Below are 18521 nucleotides of genomic sequence, written 5' to 3' on the forward strand. Positions count from 1 at the left end.
AAGTAAAGAAAAAATAATTTTTTGGGACACTTGTCCGACACGTGTCCTATGAGTGTCTTACAGGTGTTGGACACCGATCAAAGGAGTGTCAAAGTAAAAGAAAAATAAACTTTTTTGGACACCGGTTTGAGCTATCCGACACGTGTCGTAGGAGTGTCATACGAGTTTCGGACACCGACACGTGTCGGACACCGCGACACGCCTAATCATAAAAGTAGGTGCTTCATAAATTTTACTTCATTTGATAAATAAAAAGGTTAAGATAAATGGATAACCAAACAAAATCTACAAAACAGGGTTAATAAAAAACATGATTCAATGGAACCTCCCCTTGTTTCGTTGCTATTTGAGTCTTTTATTCCCTTTCCATAGATGCTTCCAAATCTCCCATATCAGATTCCATAACATGATTCAAAGGAGATATTTAATTTAAGAAATGGAATCGATCGATATGAAGGTTGAAAATGAAATCATAGAAAAATGAAAGGAAAAAAATTGAGAAAAAGAGGAAAGAGAAGACCTAAAGAAATCAGGAATGGTAATTAGTGAAAATTTAAAAAGAAATTAGGGTATTTTTGTCATTTTGGGGTGTAACCTGGAATTTATAGGGTGTAATTAGAAAACATCTAATAAAAAATAGTGGAATGAATATTTTAACTATTTGGTCTTGAATTCGATCGTTGATAAGTGTATATTTGGATATTTTAATCATTTGATCATGAATTTGATCGTTGATAAGTGTATATGGAAAAATATTTGTTAAAAAATATCATTTTTTTAAATAAATCTCAATTATCTCAAGGAAATTAGTCTTTATTGCACATGAAAAATACATTTAATTTTTAAAAAATAAATATTAAACAACAAAAAACAACACCTGAACGTGGCTAAAAAAGTAGAGTAAAAATGGGCTAGTGGTATACTATAGTTGGGGAGGAGATCCTCTCCAGTGTTCAGTTGAGTTCAGTAAAATCTGGACCACATATTTATTTTTGTTACAAACTGTCCATCCAATTAAAAATGCATTGAAGGGCCAGGATTCAAACATTAATCCCTCCCGTGAAAAGTACACGAGAGAGGATCCTTTCCCCTATAGTTGGCCATTGTCCATTGATGATTAACTACAACATTATTACTGTAGTATATATACAATGAGAAAGGTGCTTTGCCCCTTTCCTGAACATTGACTTTCGCAGTATAATGGTATGCCAAAATATATATATTTATGTAGATGTGAATTGAAATGTGAGTGATTAGTTATGTATAATTTATATCAAAAATGTTACATATATAAGAGAAATAATTTAGCTATTTCGTTGGAATCGACATATATTTGCGTATGGTGCAGTTTAATATTAAATTAGTTGGAGGAGAGAGGGGTTGAATAAAGGGTTGAATAAATTCAACCGGTTCTCTCTCATAGAAAAGTGGGAAAGTGGGAGGAAAGTGAGAGACACGTGGCGCGAGCTAAGAGGCAACCTCCAGCAAGTGCACTACACTTGCTCAAGAGGGAGGTGAGTCTTTATTTTATGATTTTTTTTTTAATGTGTGCGCGCGCGTATTTGCATGTGTGTGTGTGTGATATTTTGATTGGGTGCATATATTTTTATTTATTCTAATACTTTCATGGCAATTATTGCATAACATATTTTTTTAAATATTTTTATTTAATAACAAAATTCATAATTTTTAAAATTCTATAAATAGATATATGGTTTGATATACTTTCAAGTTTCAACATAAAAATAAATTCAATTTTACATTTCCTTCTCTAGTTTTTCTTTGTACAATGGATCAAAATAATTACTCGTTTAACAACCAAAACACGAATAATTATTTCAAAAAAATATAAATAATAATAATTATTATACAAAATTAAATAATATAAATAAAGAATAAAGAATGTGAGGTATATGAAAGTGAGTTGGAAGAGAGAGTATTTGGTATAAACTAAACCATTGTAAGAGTGAAAGTTGAATAATAGTTTAATTATTAGGTGAAAGAGAGATAAAATAATGTGAAGTAAAAAAATTGTGATTTAATCCCACAAACATTGTTGATGTACACTTAGTAAAAAAAAAAGTGTTTGTACACTTGTGTTTTTCACATTTTTTTGCAATTTACCTACCGTGTAAATTATAAATGTTTGTTTTCACTCAAACATTTCAAAATTTAAAAATAAAAATATCAACGATAAATTTGTTCTAGTGGAAAGAAATTTAAGTTTTTTATGGAGATGATTATCGATTTGATCTTTGTTTCATGCATATGAAAAAAAATATGGTTGAGATGAGAAAATTTTTCACATGTTCTCTGACGAAAATTAGTCATCTTTTAAAAGATGGTGAAAATAAATACACGCAAAGGAAAAAGCGTGGTAAATCAGATCAAACTCTGGCACCCTCATAAAATGTCACCACAGTGAAACTGTTAGATTGTAACAAAGAAACATGTCATTATTTTATCATTAGACTTGTAATAATTAACAATCACATAATTTCGTAAGAACATTTCAGATGTTCAAACATAATTTTCAATCTAATATTCCTCATTTCTATGTACTTAAAGATGTGATTCTCAACTACTACCAAATTGACAAAAAAGAAATAATAACATGGTTATATATTTTAAGCAACAATTAAACCCACCATAAAAGACAAAATTATTATATTACCTATCAATATCATCCCTTTTCATGAGGTCATTGGCAAGACCACTCTAGCTAACTCTATCTACAAAAGAAAGGAAGAAGGATCAACAAATTTAGAGTATTCTAAATCGATATTTTCCAAGCCACCAACAACTGAACTCATTTAATTTGTTGCTATGCCGATCAACAGAAGCATTACAAGAGAATATATTGGCAAGCCAATAAGATGCAAAGGTACAACTCTTTTGTATATATTATATACTTTAATACATAAATTATTAATGTTGACTTAATAATTGTTCATGAAATGGAATAGCTGCAATATGCAGAAAATCAGGTGAACCTCTTGTTATAGAGGAAATTGAAGTAGACCCACCAAAATCATGGGAAGTACGGATCAAAATTTTATGCACATCTCTTTGTCACTCTGATCTCACCTTTTGGAAACTGGATCCTTCAGTAAGCACAAATTAAATCACAAACTCAACATATTAATTATTTTCTTTTGTATGAATTGAATATTATGAAATACAAACGGACACTGAGCCGTTAGTTAAATAATTATTTGATTATGCATTTTATTAGTTACTACTTACTAATCTCAGTTGGACATTAATTTTTTTTTTCCAGGCACCTCCTGCTGCGTTTCCTAGAATTTTAGGACACGAAGCCGTGGGGTAATTTTTTTTTTTAAAAATTATCATATTAATAATTATTTTTCAAATATTTATAAACGGAATTTGAACTTCGTCCCTTGCAGAGTTGTGGAGAGTGTAGGGGAGCACGTGGAAGAAGTGAAAGAAGGCGAGTTAGTGGTGCCGGTGTTTCTCCCAAACTGTGGAGAATGCAAAGACTGTGAAAGCACAAAAAGCAACACTTGCAGCAAGTTTGGGAGCAAACTATTCTTTGGCATGCCAAGAGATGGAACAAGCAGGTTTAGGGACATGAATGGAGAAGTGGTGCACCATTTGTTGTGTGTCAGCAGTTTTTCTGAGTATACTGTGGTGGATGTAACACATTTGGTTAAAATTGCACAAGATTTTCCTCTTGATAAGGCTTGCTTGCTCAGTTGCGGTGTTTCCACAGGTTAAACTTCTTCCACACGTTAAACTTCTTCCACGTATTTTTTTTATAAGCAAATTTCTTCCATGTATAATTTGCTTAAAAAAATTGCGAATATTGTGTAATAATATATGCCGGAAAAACAACTAAAAGCATGAACATTCGATATTTTCAGATAAGATATAAGATTACATACTCGTTCAGTCCTACGATGAGTGAGACAATTGATTATTATGCACTATTTACACATATTGTTTTGATAATATTTTTCTACGAATAAGTAAAAATAAATATTACTATTATACAATTTTTAGATTTGTCTCGATAAATATTTTCAAAATATCAATTTTTTATAATTTTTACTATTATATAATTAAAATATTAATCGTCAAAGTTATGCATTGACATGCGTATCATCAATTGACTAACTCATTGTGGACCGAATAAGTACCTTTCAAAGAAGAAAAAAAAAGGTTACATAGAAGAAGTCTTATATAAGCACAAACATTTAAGGGCACAAACAAAAGTAAAAAAAATTAAAAATGAAAAATAATTTTGTCAAATCAATACACCTTAAAGGTGAATAAATGGAGTGTTCGGGGTTCGAACCCCAGCTTTTACATATAAAATATGATGTCTCTGCCAACTGAGTTAAGCTCACGAAGACGGCTAATTTCGCTTTTTATCTATTTATTAAACCTCCTGTTTTCATATTAAAGGGCGGAAGATAAATATAATTTGATTATTTGACCAAAGAAAAATCAAATATACACATATAGTGTTGATTTTGTGGTCACCGTATTTATTTGTATCTTCTTGTAGGGGTAGGGGCCGCGTGGAAGGTAGCTGACGTAGAAAAAGGGACCACGGTGGCTATTTTTGGCCTTGGTGCTGTAGGCCTAGCTGTAAGTTTATAGCTGGACTCATTCATGTACTTTAGATGAGATATTCTTCTTCTTGCATAGTCTTATGTATTTGGTGACTTTATTTAAGCACATTTATAAAAAATTGTTTATTACTTAATTATATGAAAAATACATACTATTATTTAATTCAATTATCTTTCAACGTTTTTAAAATAGCATGTAAGAGTAGTAAAGAGCAATTAGATGAAATGACGCGAGTCTCTTTTAACTTAATTAAGATCTTGAGTTCAATATCTGATTTAGACATGCATCAATATTACAAAACTTAAGAGATTAGTCTCTACAATTGCGTGCAGGTGATAGCTGATTTATACAAAAAAAAAAATTAATATGTAAGAGTGACTCATGGATAAGACCATACAAGAATATCTCAATGTCTCACTTTAGATTAGGAGGATTTATAGTATAGGCACACACATAAATGATAAAAAGTAAATCATAAATAATTTAATCACATCAATTTTTTTTTAATTACATCAATTGACATTGACTATTTGATTTATGTTTTAATTTTATTTGAGTTTTGCATGTGTGTCTAAATTTAAATTATTTGTGGTTGTGTTCATAGAAGTGTTCCTCTAAAAAAAACCAGCACGAAGCATCAACCCATATCTTTCACTTCCAGAAACATAGTATTTACTGTATTTTAAGATATCTTTTTCTTTGTTAAATCATTAACACTAGTAATACTTTTATTATTTTGAAAAAGATGATGTAATATAGGATCCGCTCCAATGTCTGAATGATTTTATACAATCTGAGTCATTCATCTATACAATCAACAACTAAGATCAACACAAGGTGTGTGGCAATTTTAGTGCAGAAAACCTATTGATTAAACTAACCTCGAGTTTTGGATTGCATATGCAGGTTGCTCTAGGAGCAAAACAAAGAGGAGTGTCAATGATCATAGGGATCGATCTAAATGAGAATAAATTTGAAATAGGTTTTTGTCTAACCTTATTTTTAGTCATATCTATTTTTTAATTAATTAGGGAATAAATAAAAAATTCACCCATGAAATGACATCGAACATTTACACCATAAAATTTTTCAAATAAAAAAATACCCCAATTTTAAATCATACCGAACAATTTGATCATTCTAGTAATATATTACTTCATTTGTCCCTAAATTATAAGTTTTCTAATGAGAAAAAAATATGTCCCTAATTATAATCTGACGCCATTTTTATAAATTTGTTCCCTACTAATTAAAATTTCTAGGCCCGCATCGACTGATGGGAGAAGTTATTATACATAAGTGTAATCCTTATGCACGGTACATAAGTCAATAACATCCATTAGATTGAGCATCCACATGTAATAATCCTAGCCAATCTCAACTCACACACTCACACCTAATTTCACACCCCCCAAATTTCTCACGTACCCCCCAAATTACTCGCGCACCCCCAAATTTCTCGTGCACCCCCCAAATTTCTCATGCACCCCCCAATTTCTCGCGCACCCCCAAATTTCTAGCGCACCCCCCAAAATTTTTCACGCACCCCCAGATGACTTGTGCGCCCAATTTTTTTTTAACCCCCCATATTTCAAGCCTAAACCATTTTGCTGTGGGAATGGTTTCAAAAATATACACTCCAAAACCATTAAGTGCATAAGATGGTTTTGAAGTACAACCTATAATTAGAATCATAATTGTTTTTTTTTGGTACAATTATAATCATTATTTAAAACCAGTTAAATGGTTTCAGATAGTTATACACTAAAACCATTTGTATTGTAAAATGGTTTTATGTGTGTTTTTATGGTTTCAAAAATTCTGGAAACCATTATGCTGGTTAAATGGTTTCAGATAGTTATACACTGAAACCATTTGTATTGTAAAATGGTTTTATGTGTGTTTTTATGGTTTTAAAAATTCTGGAAACCATTATGTTGGTTAAATGGTTTCAGATAGTTATACACTGAAACCATTTGTTTTGTAAAATGGTTTTATGTGTGTTTATATGGTTTTAAAAATTCTGGAAACCATTATGTTGGTTAAATGGTTTCAAATCACAATTATTGTTTGTATTCTAATTATAGGGTTGTACTCTAAAACCATCTTATACACTTAATGGTTTTGGAGTGCATATCTCTGAAACCATTCCCACAACAAAATGGTTTAGGCTAGAAATGTGGAGGGGACCAAAAAAATAAAATTGGGGGGCAAAAGTCATATTGGGGGTGTGCGAGAAATTTTGAGGGTGCATGAGAAATTTGGGGGTGTGCTAGTAATTTGGGGGGTGCACAAGTAATTTGGGGGGTGCACTAAGTAACTTATGCATGGTGCATAAGGATAGCTTATGTATAATAACCAATCCCTCGACTGATCACTCTCCTTTTTAGTTCACTTATTCGTTCACCAAACCATCTTTATATCCCTAGTATATTTTCCCTTTACTTTTTTGAATCTTGAGAGAAGCATTGTTATCTTGCTCATCACACACAGGAAAACAATTTGGAGTAACTCATTTTGTGAATCCCACCACTTGCAAGGAGAAGTCGGTCGGCGAGGTAATTATCAAGTATAATTAACTCATGAAGTCATGTCTTTTTTTAGCATTCATAGACCAAATTAACTAATAGAGTGTTGCATATGGCTTGAAATTTCGGTAACAAGAAGTCATAAGTTTTCAAGTTGCTATTTTTATCGCCCCAGGCGGAAATTTGTGTGCAGGAAAGTAAAAGTTTCTGTTTTTCCGCCCCAGACGGAATTTCCTGCGCCCCGGGTGTAGGGATGACAATTTGACCCATACCTAGAGGGTACCCGCAAAAATTACCCACAACGGGTAGGGTAAAAACCCGCATTTTGGGTAGGGGTATGGGTATTACCCGCAAAAATGAATAGGTATGGGTGCGGGTACGAGTACCTTAGTACCCACCCCGCCCCATACCCGCATAATATATATATATATTTATTTATTTTATTTATATTATTATATTATAATATATGTAAATCTATTTAAAACAATACAACTCTACTAAACTATTACATATTTTTAATAAAAATGTTTATTTATAACATAATATAAAAATAATGTGAATGTTTAACATAAATATGAACTTTAATATAAGGTTAGTAATAATTTTGTTTATAATTTTCATTAGTCAATATTAAAATCTTTGAAATTTTTTTAATTCTATTAAAATTATATGATATTTTATAATTGATCAATTTATTTTTAGTAAAAATGTGGGTAACGGGTATGGGTACCTAGGTACCCATAGGGTATGAGGATGGGGGCAAAAGTTGTTACCTACGCGGGTATGAGGATGGGTACGGGTATTTTATCAATCCGCGGGTATGGGGATGGGTACTATAGTATCCTACCCATACCCTACCCATTTCCATCCCTACCCGGGCAGAAATATGCGGGTTTGTTGATTTTTTGTGAAAAAAACCTTTTCTTGGAGGGCACTTTGACCTGAATTTGTTTTATTTTAAAATAGATTTGTTACTAGTTTTTTGGCATATGTTTTTCTATAAATAGGGATCACTTTATTCATAGAAAAATTGACAAAGGGAGCAACAATGTAGGGTTTTCAATTAGGATTTGCCGCCGTCACAAGGTTAAGGTTTTAGAGAGAAACAAGAGGGGTTGTCTCTTGGTATAACTCTATGGTTGGGCAAAGGGGGTTGATTATACCTTGAGAAACACTTATCAAATTGAGTCTCTTGGCCACGGGAAGAGATTCGAGATTTGGGTAGAATTAGGATTAATTCTTGTAACTCAATTAGAACTCTTTGTAAAGTTACTCGTTTGATATAGTGGAACGGAGGGGCTGCTCTCTCCCCCAGACTAGGTCATTATTGGACCGAACTGGGTAAACAAATTATTGTGTTCTTTCTTCTCCTTTATCTTGTTTATCAGTTATTATTATTATTATTATTGAGTGTTGTTACCCGGTGCCTCGAAGATAAAGAGTTAATGGAGATTGCGAAGAAGGTCGGCCTGGAGAGACAGTGGTAATAATACTCGACATCAGCCTGGAGAGGCGGTGCTAAGAATATTCGGGTTACTTCTGAAACAACAACTTTATTATTATGTGGAGATGCTAGTGGAAGTTGGGAATCAGTGGAGTGTTGGGTCATGAACTTTGGATGCTCCTATCACGTGTGGTCAAAGAATGAATACTTTGAGACTCTAGAGCTAGTTGAAGGTAGAGTTGTTCATCTTGAAGACGGAAAGCTGGAAGGTTCAAGGTATGAGTTCAGTTTGTCTTACGAAGTTTGACAATCGTGAGTTTCTTTACACGATGTGAGGTATGTTCCTGAACTTAGATGCAAAGATAGTTGGTCATGCATCTATAACTAGTGGTGATTCTCATAATGTGGTTGAGTTGTGGGACTTCGGGTGGACCTGTTAGTGACATGGTTTTAGTTGGACTAGTGAACTAGGTTTACTAGGTGTTGAGCTGAACTGGAATTGTTGGAAACTAACAATAGCTTGAAGTATGTTTCAGAGGAGTTGGAGAGGTCTTGCGTGTTACAAGGTGGAGATCATGGTGGGTATACTTTGGTGGAAACTCAGTTTGAGGTGGAGTCTTCCAATAGTGGAAGACAGTCAACATTAGCTCTTGGCTATCTAATCGGAGATAGGGAGGAGAGTGATATTGTTGAACCAAAGGGCGATGACCATGGAGACCTTGTGGGTTATGTTTCAATTGTGGCTGAAGAAGTGCAAGACCTTGAGAGAATCTTCAGGGAGGAAATTGAAAGCAACAAATGATTAGACTTGGTACCTTGTGAGATTGCTGGAGGTAGTTGGATACAAGGAGAGTTTGATGTTGCAGCTTGTGGAACCGCCTAAAATTCCATGGTTGGTTTGGAGCCAAGCAATACTTCGAGAGGACGGAAGGCATTTCGGGGGTCGAAGGGTGGTGGAGGCTTGTAGGGCTATCCCAAAAATCCATGGATAGTCGGAGGCAAGTGATTCTTCAGGAGGACGAAAAAGGCACAATTCGGGGCTGAAGAGGGGTGGTGGAGCTTGTTGAGCTATCTAAAATGCTGATGATAATGGGGGAACAAGCGTTTCTTCAGGGAGGTACGAAGTTGATCACTTCGGAGTTTGAAGAGGGTGTGGTGAATCTTGTGGGTGCTACCAAACATCCTATGGTAGTGGGAGGCAAGATCTTAATGATAGCGGAAGACATTCCGAGGGATGAAGGGGAGGTACAGCTTGTGGGAAGCAAGTGAAGGATGGTACCTAGGTCAAGATGCAAGTGGGACTTGGACTTAGCCGGTGATCTTGAATGAGAGAGTTCAAGGAGGATGGCGAACATCACAGTGGTTGATGGGATCACCATCGATTTAAAGGCAAGGTGGAGAATTGTTGGATATGCCTTGAAATCTCGGTAGCAAGAAGTCAGAAGTTTTCAAGTTGTTTTTTTCGCCTCAGGCGGAAAGATTTTCGCCCCAGGCGAAAATTTGTGTGCAGGAAAGTAAAAGTTTATGTTTTTCCGCCCAGGCGGAATTTCCTGCGCCCCGGGCGGAAATATGCGGGTTTGTTGATTTTTTGTGAAAAAAAATCTTCCTGCGTCCCGAACTGGGTAAACAAATTATCGTGTTCTTTCTTCTCATTTATCTTGTTTATCGGTTATTATTATTATTATTATTATTATTATTATTATTATTATTATTATTGCTTATTCCGCTTAATAATTTGATTGCCGTTCTATTGCTCCACACATCAAGTTCTTTTATTGGTGTGATTTTACGACGAATTCACAACACGGATCGTAGAGTAAGAGACTATTTTCTATTTTTCTAAATCATGGACCAGTATGACAGCGAGTTGCACTTTTACGACCAAATATGAAGAGCTACATTCTCTTAAATACTAAATGTGTGCGGTCATTGACAACATGAAATCATGTTACGTGTTTTGTCTTCGTATTTTGATTTGATATATGTGTGTAATCAAAATTAATAGTATAGTGTTTTTCCCTCCGTCAGGTGATTAAGGATATGACAAATGGAGGAGCCGATTATTGCTTTGAGTGCATTGGCTTAGCATCACTAATGGAAGAAGCTTTCAATAGCAGCCGAGAAGTTTGTTCTCTCTCTGTTCTAAAACCAAACATGCATTATTTCCACAATGTAATTAATAAATAAATCAATTAAACACTCGATTAACATTAATCAACGGTTGGTATACTATGATTAGGGTTGGGGAAAAACAGTGATAATAGGGGTGGAAATGCACGGTTCACCACTGACTTTGAATCCTCGTACCATGCTAAGAGGCAGAACTATCACTGGATCACTATTTGGAGGCATCAAACCAAAATCTGATCTTCCCCTCCTTGCTCAGAAGTACTTAGACAAAGTAAGTGCTTTCTCAATATAATCACTAAATAATATGTTCCGCCGCTGTTAGCTCAATCGTAAGAATTTGAACTTGTAAATTTAAGAGACTAAACTCAACTATTGGTTCAAATTCTTTTGATTAAGTAATTCAGTAGTCAGAAATTACAGCTTCTCTATATATAATGCGATGTCCTTACCAACTGAGCAACCTGACATAACCGATAGGAGGACAAAAAATTAAACACTTGATTGGTTATATTAAGAATTTACTACAGCAATATGATTAGTTATTGCCATATATTTGTGTTACAGGAGCTTAACTTGGATGGGTTCATAACACAAGAAGTGGACTTCAAAGACATTAACAAAGCTTTTGATTATATGGTGCAAGGAAAGAGCATTCGTTGCATTATAAGGATGGATCATTAATTAACTAATTTATCAGTACTAATATTTTCTTGGTTAATAATACTGGTGCTATAAATGCAACATTGTTGTCCTCAACTTTTTTTGCGAAGTGCTCATGTCACTCCATGTCTTTATTGATATTTTTTTTCTCATCGATAAAAAAGAATGCTGTGAAGCAATAAATAAACCAATGTACGATATCTCATGCATAATATGGATTAATTTAGGCTTAAATGCAGTTTTATCCCCGATTTTGAATAAATCGGAATTTTACCCCTTATTTTAAAATCCGGAATTTTAAACCCCCTATTTTAAAATCCGGAATTTTACCCCCTATTTTATAATTTTTTGAAATGAGTGATTAATAGTACCTTTGGACTAAGTGAACCAAGAAAATATTTTGGCGGCGAACTGTCGAGCTTTGATGTGAGAGTTTCGGCCACCCCACTCGGGCGGTTTGGAGTGCTGTCCAACGGCTCAAAACTAAACCAATCCCTTCTTGGAATACTTCCATAAGGTTTCAAGCTATGAAGCACGGACACAGACACGGACACCGGACACTACACGACACGGACACTGACACGTCGACACCGATAAAAATTTGGAAAAATGACATAATTTAGTGTAATAATAAGTGTCGGTGTCGGACACGGACACCGACACGTGTCCGACACGGACATGCCTAATCTGAGAAATGTATGTGCTTCCTAGATTTCAAGTTCTTTTAGTGTCGATTTGGATGAGCTAATTTAGTTTTTTTTTTTTTTTTAAACAAAAAACTCTGTTGGGTTTAGTAGCAAATTTTTTCCACCACAACAAACAATCAAATACTCCAATTTTACCCTTTTAATTATTTAACATCACCCCTACAATTTTGTTTTTCAATATCTACAAGATTTTCGGAAAACTTAAAATTTCGGTAGCAAGCATTCCAAACCGCAACACTTGGAAAATGTGCTCCGAAAACTATAACGACCAATAATGAGTTACAATATTGAAAAGGTTGAAAAATGAGTTCTAGATAATTTTTAACTGCGGCTAAATAGAAAATTCTAGATAAACTTCTTCAAACCAAGGATGAGTTATAATATCGGAAAAGTTGAAAAATGAGTTCCGGATAATTAGCCACGGTTAAACCGTGGCTAACAAACAAAATCTGGAAAAAACTTCCTCCCACAGTCTAAATGTGCAATACCACGGTAACTCGAGAATTGTGAGATGTGATGTGAAGTGAAGGAGAAGAAAGAGAAGAGAAAAAACACGCAATAATTGATTAACCACACAATAATTCAATAAAAAAATATTAAGACGCAATAATTGCGAAGGTAATCAATTAATTTTTGACAAAAATGACCTGGAAATATTTTTATCGTTGACCGCAAAAAGATTTTGTCTCATAGCTGACTCAAAAGGTGTAATTCGTGAGAAATGGAAATAATTTTTAGATTTCTCCTTTGGTCAAATATTTTAATTATAGTGGAATACAAAGGGAAAAAAGTAGTTCAATCTTAATTGACAGTAATATCACATTTTATATGCGGGTCCAAGGAATGAATCTTGAAGACTCCATTTATTCACCTTTTAAAGTCGAAATTCTATCCATCATACTACCTCACAAAAAAAAACTTATTTTCTAGAATAAAATAATTTTATTTATTCTACTAATAAAACAAATAACAACTTATTTTAAACAATTAGTAAATAAATTTAGCTTTTAAAAAAATAAGTACAAAAAATGTACCCAGCCTCTCTAATCACAAAGCAAATTTGACATTTTTATCGATGTGATATATTCATTATTCAATGTATAAAAAAAGTCAAATTTACGTCCCGAATTTAGCTCAGTTGACAGAATATTACATTATACACCGTATATGCAGGAGGTCGGGGTTTAAACCCCGATTATCTTTTAAGGATGAAATTTACGGTCCTTAAGAAAGAAAAAAAAATCTCCTAAGTTCTAACCCTAGCCGTCACATTTTTTCTTCTTCTTAATTTATCAAAGAGGGGTGATTTCAGGTCAAATCTTGACCTAAAATCACCCCTCCAAATTGTTTTTTCTTTCTCGTTGTTAAATAAGTGTGATTTTTCACATATTTGTTTGGTTTTGTGTTATTTGTTATCCCGTCCTTGTGCGGTGTATTCTGTTGTGCCGTCTCTGTGCGGTGTATTTTGTTTTCCCGTCTTTGTGCGGTGTTCATTTGTTTCAGGTTGAAGGATTAGATCCGATCAAATACAAATCTATCCAATGTCGACTTTTGTGTCATCAACGCTGCAGATCTGGGGGCATGGACATTCCAGACACTTCAATATAGTCATATATGTAGGCTTATGTAATTTGCCGTTTTATGCTATTAACATGGATGCTGTGAGTTTGTTTGCAGATTCATCCTTTTTGTTTTTAGCAAATTTGAATTTGTATTACATCGATGTACTCTATCAGTTTGAATGAATGAATATCCTTTATTTTTAGTCAAAAAAAAAAAAAAAAGAAAGAAAAAAAAAAAGAAGTCAAATTTGCTTAGTATAAAATGCTTGTAACTTTTTGGGGATATCCGCAAGGGCCAAGGAGGGAGCATTTGCCAATTGCCACTGGTTCCACACACACACACAGAGAGAGACATGGATTTAGCTTGTTATCCGAACAAGACAACCTTCAAAACTCTCAAACTCGCTTCCACTTCCACTTCTTCTTCCTCAATTTTTGTTTTTCCTTCGCTTCACAAAACTAAAACTCTAACCATTCATTCCCATAAATTTCCATTTCCACGACTCACTAAAGCTCTCTCCACCTCTCCCACCGCCGTCCAAACTTCTCCGGCCACCACTAACAACATCCTTCAAGACCAAGGTCATTTTCCTCTTCTCACTTTGTTTCTCATTTTCTTAACAACTAAATTGAAGTAAAAAAAAAAACATTGTTATTGGTTTTGTAGGTGGAAAACCTCAATGGAAAGCTTCAATAGACTTCAAGTGGATTAAGGATAACAAAGAAATTGTTGCTGTTAATATAAAGAACCGCAATTCTGATGCTGATTTGGAACATATCCTCCACCTTTATGACAAATTGTTTATTCTTCAGAAGGTTATGTTTCTCTTTTTTTTCATTATTCACTCACATTTGATTTAAATGGTTATGTTTCTCATTTTTGAATTGACTTATTTGAGCTTATCTATTGCATAAGTGCATTTGTGATACTGTTTGGGGAGCTTATGCAAACAGCTTATGATATGTATATAACTTATATAAGGTGTTTTTAGCTTATGGAAATGAGCTATTTAGAATAGCTTATTGGCCCGTTTGGATTGACTTATTTTGAGCTTATGATAAATAGCTTATGCAAATTAATAAGTTTTTATGTTAATTCATAAGTTCTCACTAACCAAAATTGTATCTTCATAAGCTGTTTTTTCATAAACTACCTTGACAAGCTTATGAATAATACATAAAAGCTTATTTATTTGGATAAGCTCAAGAATAAGTCAATCCAAACTGGCACTATAACATTTAGAATAAGCTATTTAGAATAGCCTATTAATGAAAACTGTTTACTTTGTTTATCATTTGTTGTAGAAATAGCTTGTATAATAAATGCTGCTTATGCTATAAGTGCTTATTTAAGTTGTTTTCAAAATTCTTTGTTCTTTTAATGGCTTAGCTAATTTGTTACTTACAGATAGCAGGAAGTTGAGAGGGTTCGTGGAGAGAGAAATGCAGTAGCAAACAAGATGAAAGGAAAATTAGAACCATCTGTACGCCAAACACTAATTGAACAAGGTCATTGCTCTTATCGCAATTTGTCACAATCTGCGTGCGCACACATTTTTAAGTACATTCCTTAAAACTGTAATATTATGTATGCAGGGAAGAATTTGAAGGAGGGACTTGTTGCTTTGGAAGAAGACTTGGTGAAGCTAAATGATGAGCTTCAACGGGAGGCACAGTGTATACCAAACATGACTCATCCAGATGTTCCAATAGGAGGGGAGGATAGTTTCACTATAAGGAAAACGGTATTTTTAATTATTACCAATTCCATTAATTTTTTTCTTCTCTGAGTAAAATGGTTGATTGTTGGTCTTATTCAGGTACCAATTTCTTACCATCAAATATTGATGATGTATTTTGTGATTTTTTAGGCTGGCAGCGCTCCCAAATTTAGCTTTCCTGTTAAGGATCATCTACAACTTGGAAAGGAACTCGATCTTTTTGATTTTGATGCTGCTGCAGAGGTATGCTATGGTTAATTTAATACTACACGGCAACAGGTAAAGGTGAAACAATGCTTTGTCAACACGACTCTGTTGGAACTCACTTACCTGGTACCTCGTATTATTAGGAAAGACAGCGGTGCCTTGGATGTAACATCTTACATGAAAAGTAGCATATGATATTTGATTCAATAAGCTTTGAACTTTTTATAATTAAACGCTTCATATCCTCCCATGCAGCTCATGTATCTAACGTGCTGCTTCACAGGTCAGTGGTTCAAAATTCTACTACCTGAAAAATGAAGCAGTTTTATTAGAGATGGCTCTTCTCAATTGGACACTCTCAGAAGTGATGAAGAGAGGCTTTACTCCACTAACAACACCTGAAATTGTACGGTCCTCTGTTGTTGAAAAATGTGGGTTCCAACCTCGTGCAAACAATACCCAGGTTTGTACGTGTTTGTGTGTGTTTCTTTCTTACCATGTAATATTGAAATATTCTTGGGCTTTATCATAGCATATGATCATGTCTTGGCATGATCGTGTGTTCTTTTTAAGTCTTGTCATCTTCATTTTGTTTTATATTTTGCGAGGCATGAGAACTACAAATTTGTTGGTCTTGTAATGGTAATCATAATGAGGCTAAACCTTGCTTCATGACACAAAGCATTGCAACAACATAATTTTCCCTAAAAATATTGCAGTTTCATGTTTTTTGTTTGATGATTGAAATTCATTGCTTCTATTGATATTTTTATGCCAACATATAAACAGGTTTATTCTATCGATAACAGTGACCAATGCCTTATCGGCACTGCAGAGATTCCTGTTGGGGGACTTCATATGGATTCTATACTTGCTGAGTCAACATTACCTTTAAAATATGTTGCATTTTCTCATTGTTTCCGCACTGAAGCCGGTGCTGCTGGTACTGCAACAAGGTAATTGATTATTTGTAACAAATGTAAAATTGAAAGGATAAAGACAATGGAATTGTATTGAATTTCTGGAAACAAATCCAATTCCACATTGAGTGGAAGAGTACAAGATGTGAAAAGAGTTTATAGGGAGAGAGAATAACAAACTTCACCATTCACATAACTCACAAACTACTCCTATTACACTATTAATAATAACTCATTTCTCCACATAGTTCCATTATTTGGGCTGAAGTTGACTAACTTCTATTTGGGCCTACCAATATGGTGGGTTCATTACATTATTGAGCTTATTTGTTCCTAGGTATTGATTTGACCACAAATGTATATTATCAATAATATTCAACTTTCTGCCGGCAAAAATGTAATTATCAGCTAAAGTTCCTACGCTTAAGTCTCATCTTACATGGCATTGTTGATGTTTATCAGTATTTAGTTCTAAATTTTCTGATATTGGTTACTAATATGCAGGGGTCTTTATCGTGTCCACCAGTTCAGCAAAATTGAAATGTTTATTTTCTGCCGTCCAGAAGAGAGTGACTATTACCACGACGAGCTTATTAAAATTGAAGAGGACATGTTTTCATCTCTAGGGTTACATTTTAAGTGAGAGTTACTACTTGGCGCATCCTTTCTTCATTTTATAACATGATCCCATTACCGTGTTTATTATAACTGTGAGCATTTCTGCAGAACTTTGGATATGGCCTCCGAAGATTTAGGTGCACCTGCTTATCGTAAATTTGACGTGGAGGCTTGGATGCCTGGTTTAGAACGGTTTGGCGAGGTCAGCATTTTATTCCCCTTGGTCTTGGATTACCTCTTTTTTAATGTAATTGGTAAATTATCTTAAATGCAGCCCCACTAAACCAAGTGGTATGGTTCAAGTGATTAACGAAGTTCAGTTAAGGTCAAATCGATCAGGAATAACCGAGTTCAAGCTAGGACAATCATTTGTCAGACTTTTTTTTTTTTGGTCTAGTCATTCGTCAGACTTTAGTCACCTCCTTGTTGAACTCTGGATTACCTGGGGCCCTTACCCCGAAGAACTGAGGGTCAAGAAAAAAAAATAATTCAGCCCCACTGTAGCTGTATGCACTAAGTGATTATAGAAGCTTAGCTTAACCACACTTGAAAAAGCAACTTCATGCTAACCCCTTTTGCAAAATTGTGGCTTTGTGTGTGTGTGTGTATAATCTGCTGAGTCTTGTTTCTTCTTCATGTTTTATATAACTGCAGATCTCAAGCGCGTCAAATTGCACAGACTATCAGAGTCGTCGATTGGGAATCCGCTATCGTCCATCAGAAGCACTTGTCCCAGGTCCAAAAAAATCTAAAGGCAATCTTGCTCCACCCCAGTTTGTTCACACATTAAATGCAACAGCATGCGCTGTACCGCGAATGATTATATGTCTACTCGAGAATTACCAACAAGAAAATGGATCTGTCCTTATTCCTGAGCCCTTGAGGCCATTCATGGGAGGGCGCAATATTATCACAAGAAAATCATCATGATATAGTGTACCATAACATTTTTTTCATTAGAAGGACGCTGTTGCGGCATTAGATTGTGGGTCATAGATGAGTTGAAGCAATTTCATATAAATGAAAGCGACACTGATTAGTTTGTTGTACAAATAATGATAACATCAGGTCAGCTTCTCATTTTTTCTTTCCTTTATAAAATCAAATGTTTTATATAGTTTATGTATAATAACTTAATCTTAGTACATTTTTACTTAATTACTTCTCTATTTAACAAGTACCAATAATAATAAGCGGAGTTTGCAAGAGCTCATTTGATTTTTTCTTATGATTATTTATGCAAAAGTTGAGAAGAAGAAAAAAAATCCAATAATAGTTGATAGAAATTACTTCTATGCATAATTAAAGATGGCATAAGGTAACTGTTCACAAGTTCTATAAAAGTAATTTCTATAAACTATCTTATTGTTTTGATGAAATGATTACAACGAATCAGGACAAAGGGAAGAAACTTAAACATGA

At 34.2% G+C, this 18521-nt stretch overlaps 2 protein-coding genes across 5 annotated transcripts; both read left to right on the forward strand.

The window, feature by feature from the left end:
- Window positions 1-2681: 2681 nt before the first annotated feature.
- Window positions 2682-11586, forward strand: LOC123918688 (alcohol dehydrogenase-like 1). 3 transcript variants are annotated; one of them, XM_045970806.1, is made up of 10 exons: window positions 2688-2884; window positions 2967-3109; window positions 3281-3327; window positions 3411-3736; window positions 4535-4617; window positions 5509-5584; window positions 7096-7160; window positions 10603-10698; window positions 10814-10975; window positions 11269-11586. In XM_045970806.1, the coding sequence occupies exons 1-10, from the start codon at window positions 2827-2829 to the stop codon at window positions 11383-11385; spliced, it is 1173 nt and encodes a 390-aa protein (XP_045826762.1). In that variant the 5' UTR covers window positions 2688-2826; the 3' UTR covers window positions 11386-11586. The 3 variants fall into 3 exon arrangements, with proteins under 3 accessions (XP_045826765.1, XP_045826762.1, XP_045826763.1); XM_045970807.1 differs by having other exon boundaries at window positions 2692-2884; window positions 2980-3109; XM_045970809.1 differs by lacking the exon at window positions 10814-10975 and having other exon boundaries at window positions 2682-2884.
- Window positions 11587-13915: 2329 nt separating this feature from the next.
- On the forward strand, window positions 13916-18312 carry LOC123916400 (serine--tRNA ligase, chloroplastic/mitochondrial). 2 transcript variants are annotated; one of them, XM_045967850.1, is made up of 10 exons: window positions 13916-14215; window positions 14301-14449; window positions 15049-15142; window positions 15230-15378; window positions 15505-15597; window positions 15845-16024; window positions 16351-16517; window positions 16986-17120; window positions 17208-17301; window positions 17754-18312. In XM_045967850.1, exons 1-10 carry the CDS (start codon window positions 13987-13989, stop codon window positions 18027-18029), a joined length of 1566 nt encoding a protein of 521 aa, XP_045823806.1. In that variant the 5' UTR covers window positions 13916-13986; the 3' UTR covers window positions 18030-18312. The 2 variants fall into 2 exon arrangements, with proteins under 2 accessions (XP_045823806.1, XP_045823807.1); XM_045967851.1 differs by lacking the exon at window positions 13916-14215 and having other exon boundaries at window positions 14313-14449; window positions 15042-15142.
- The last annotated feature ends 209 nt before the right edge of the window (window positions 18313-18521 follow it).

The sequence above is a fragment of the Trifolium pratense genome, linkage group LG3 (assembly GCF_020283565.1).
Source record: "Trifolium pratense cultivar HEN17-A07 linkage group LG3, ARS_RC_1.1, whole genome shotgun sequence".
Taxonomy (NCBI): Eukaryota; Viridiplantae; Streptophyta; class Magnoliopsida; order Fabales; family Fabaceae; genus Trifolium; species Trifolium pratense.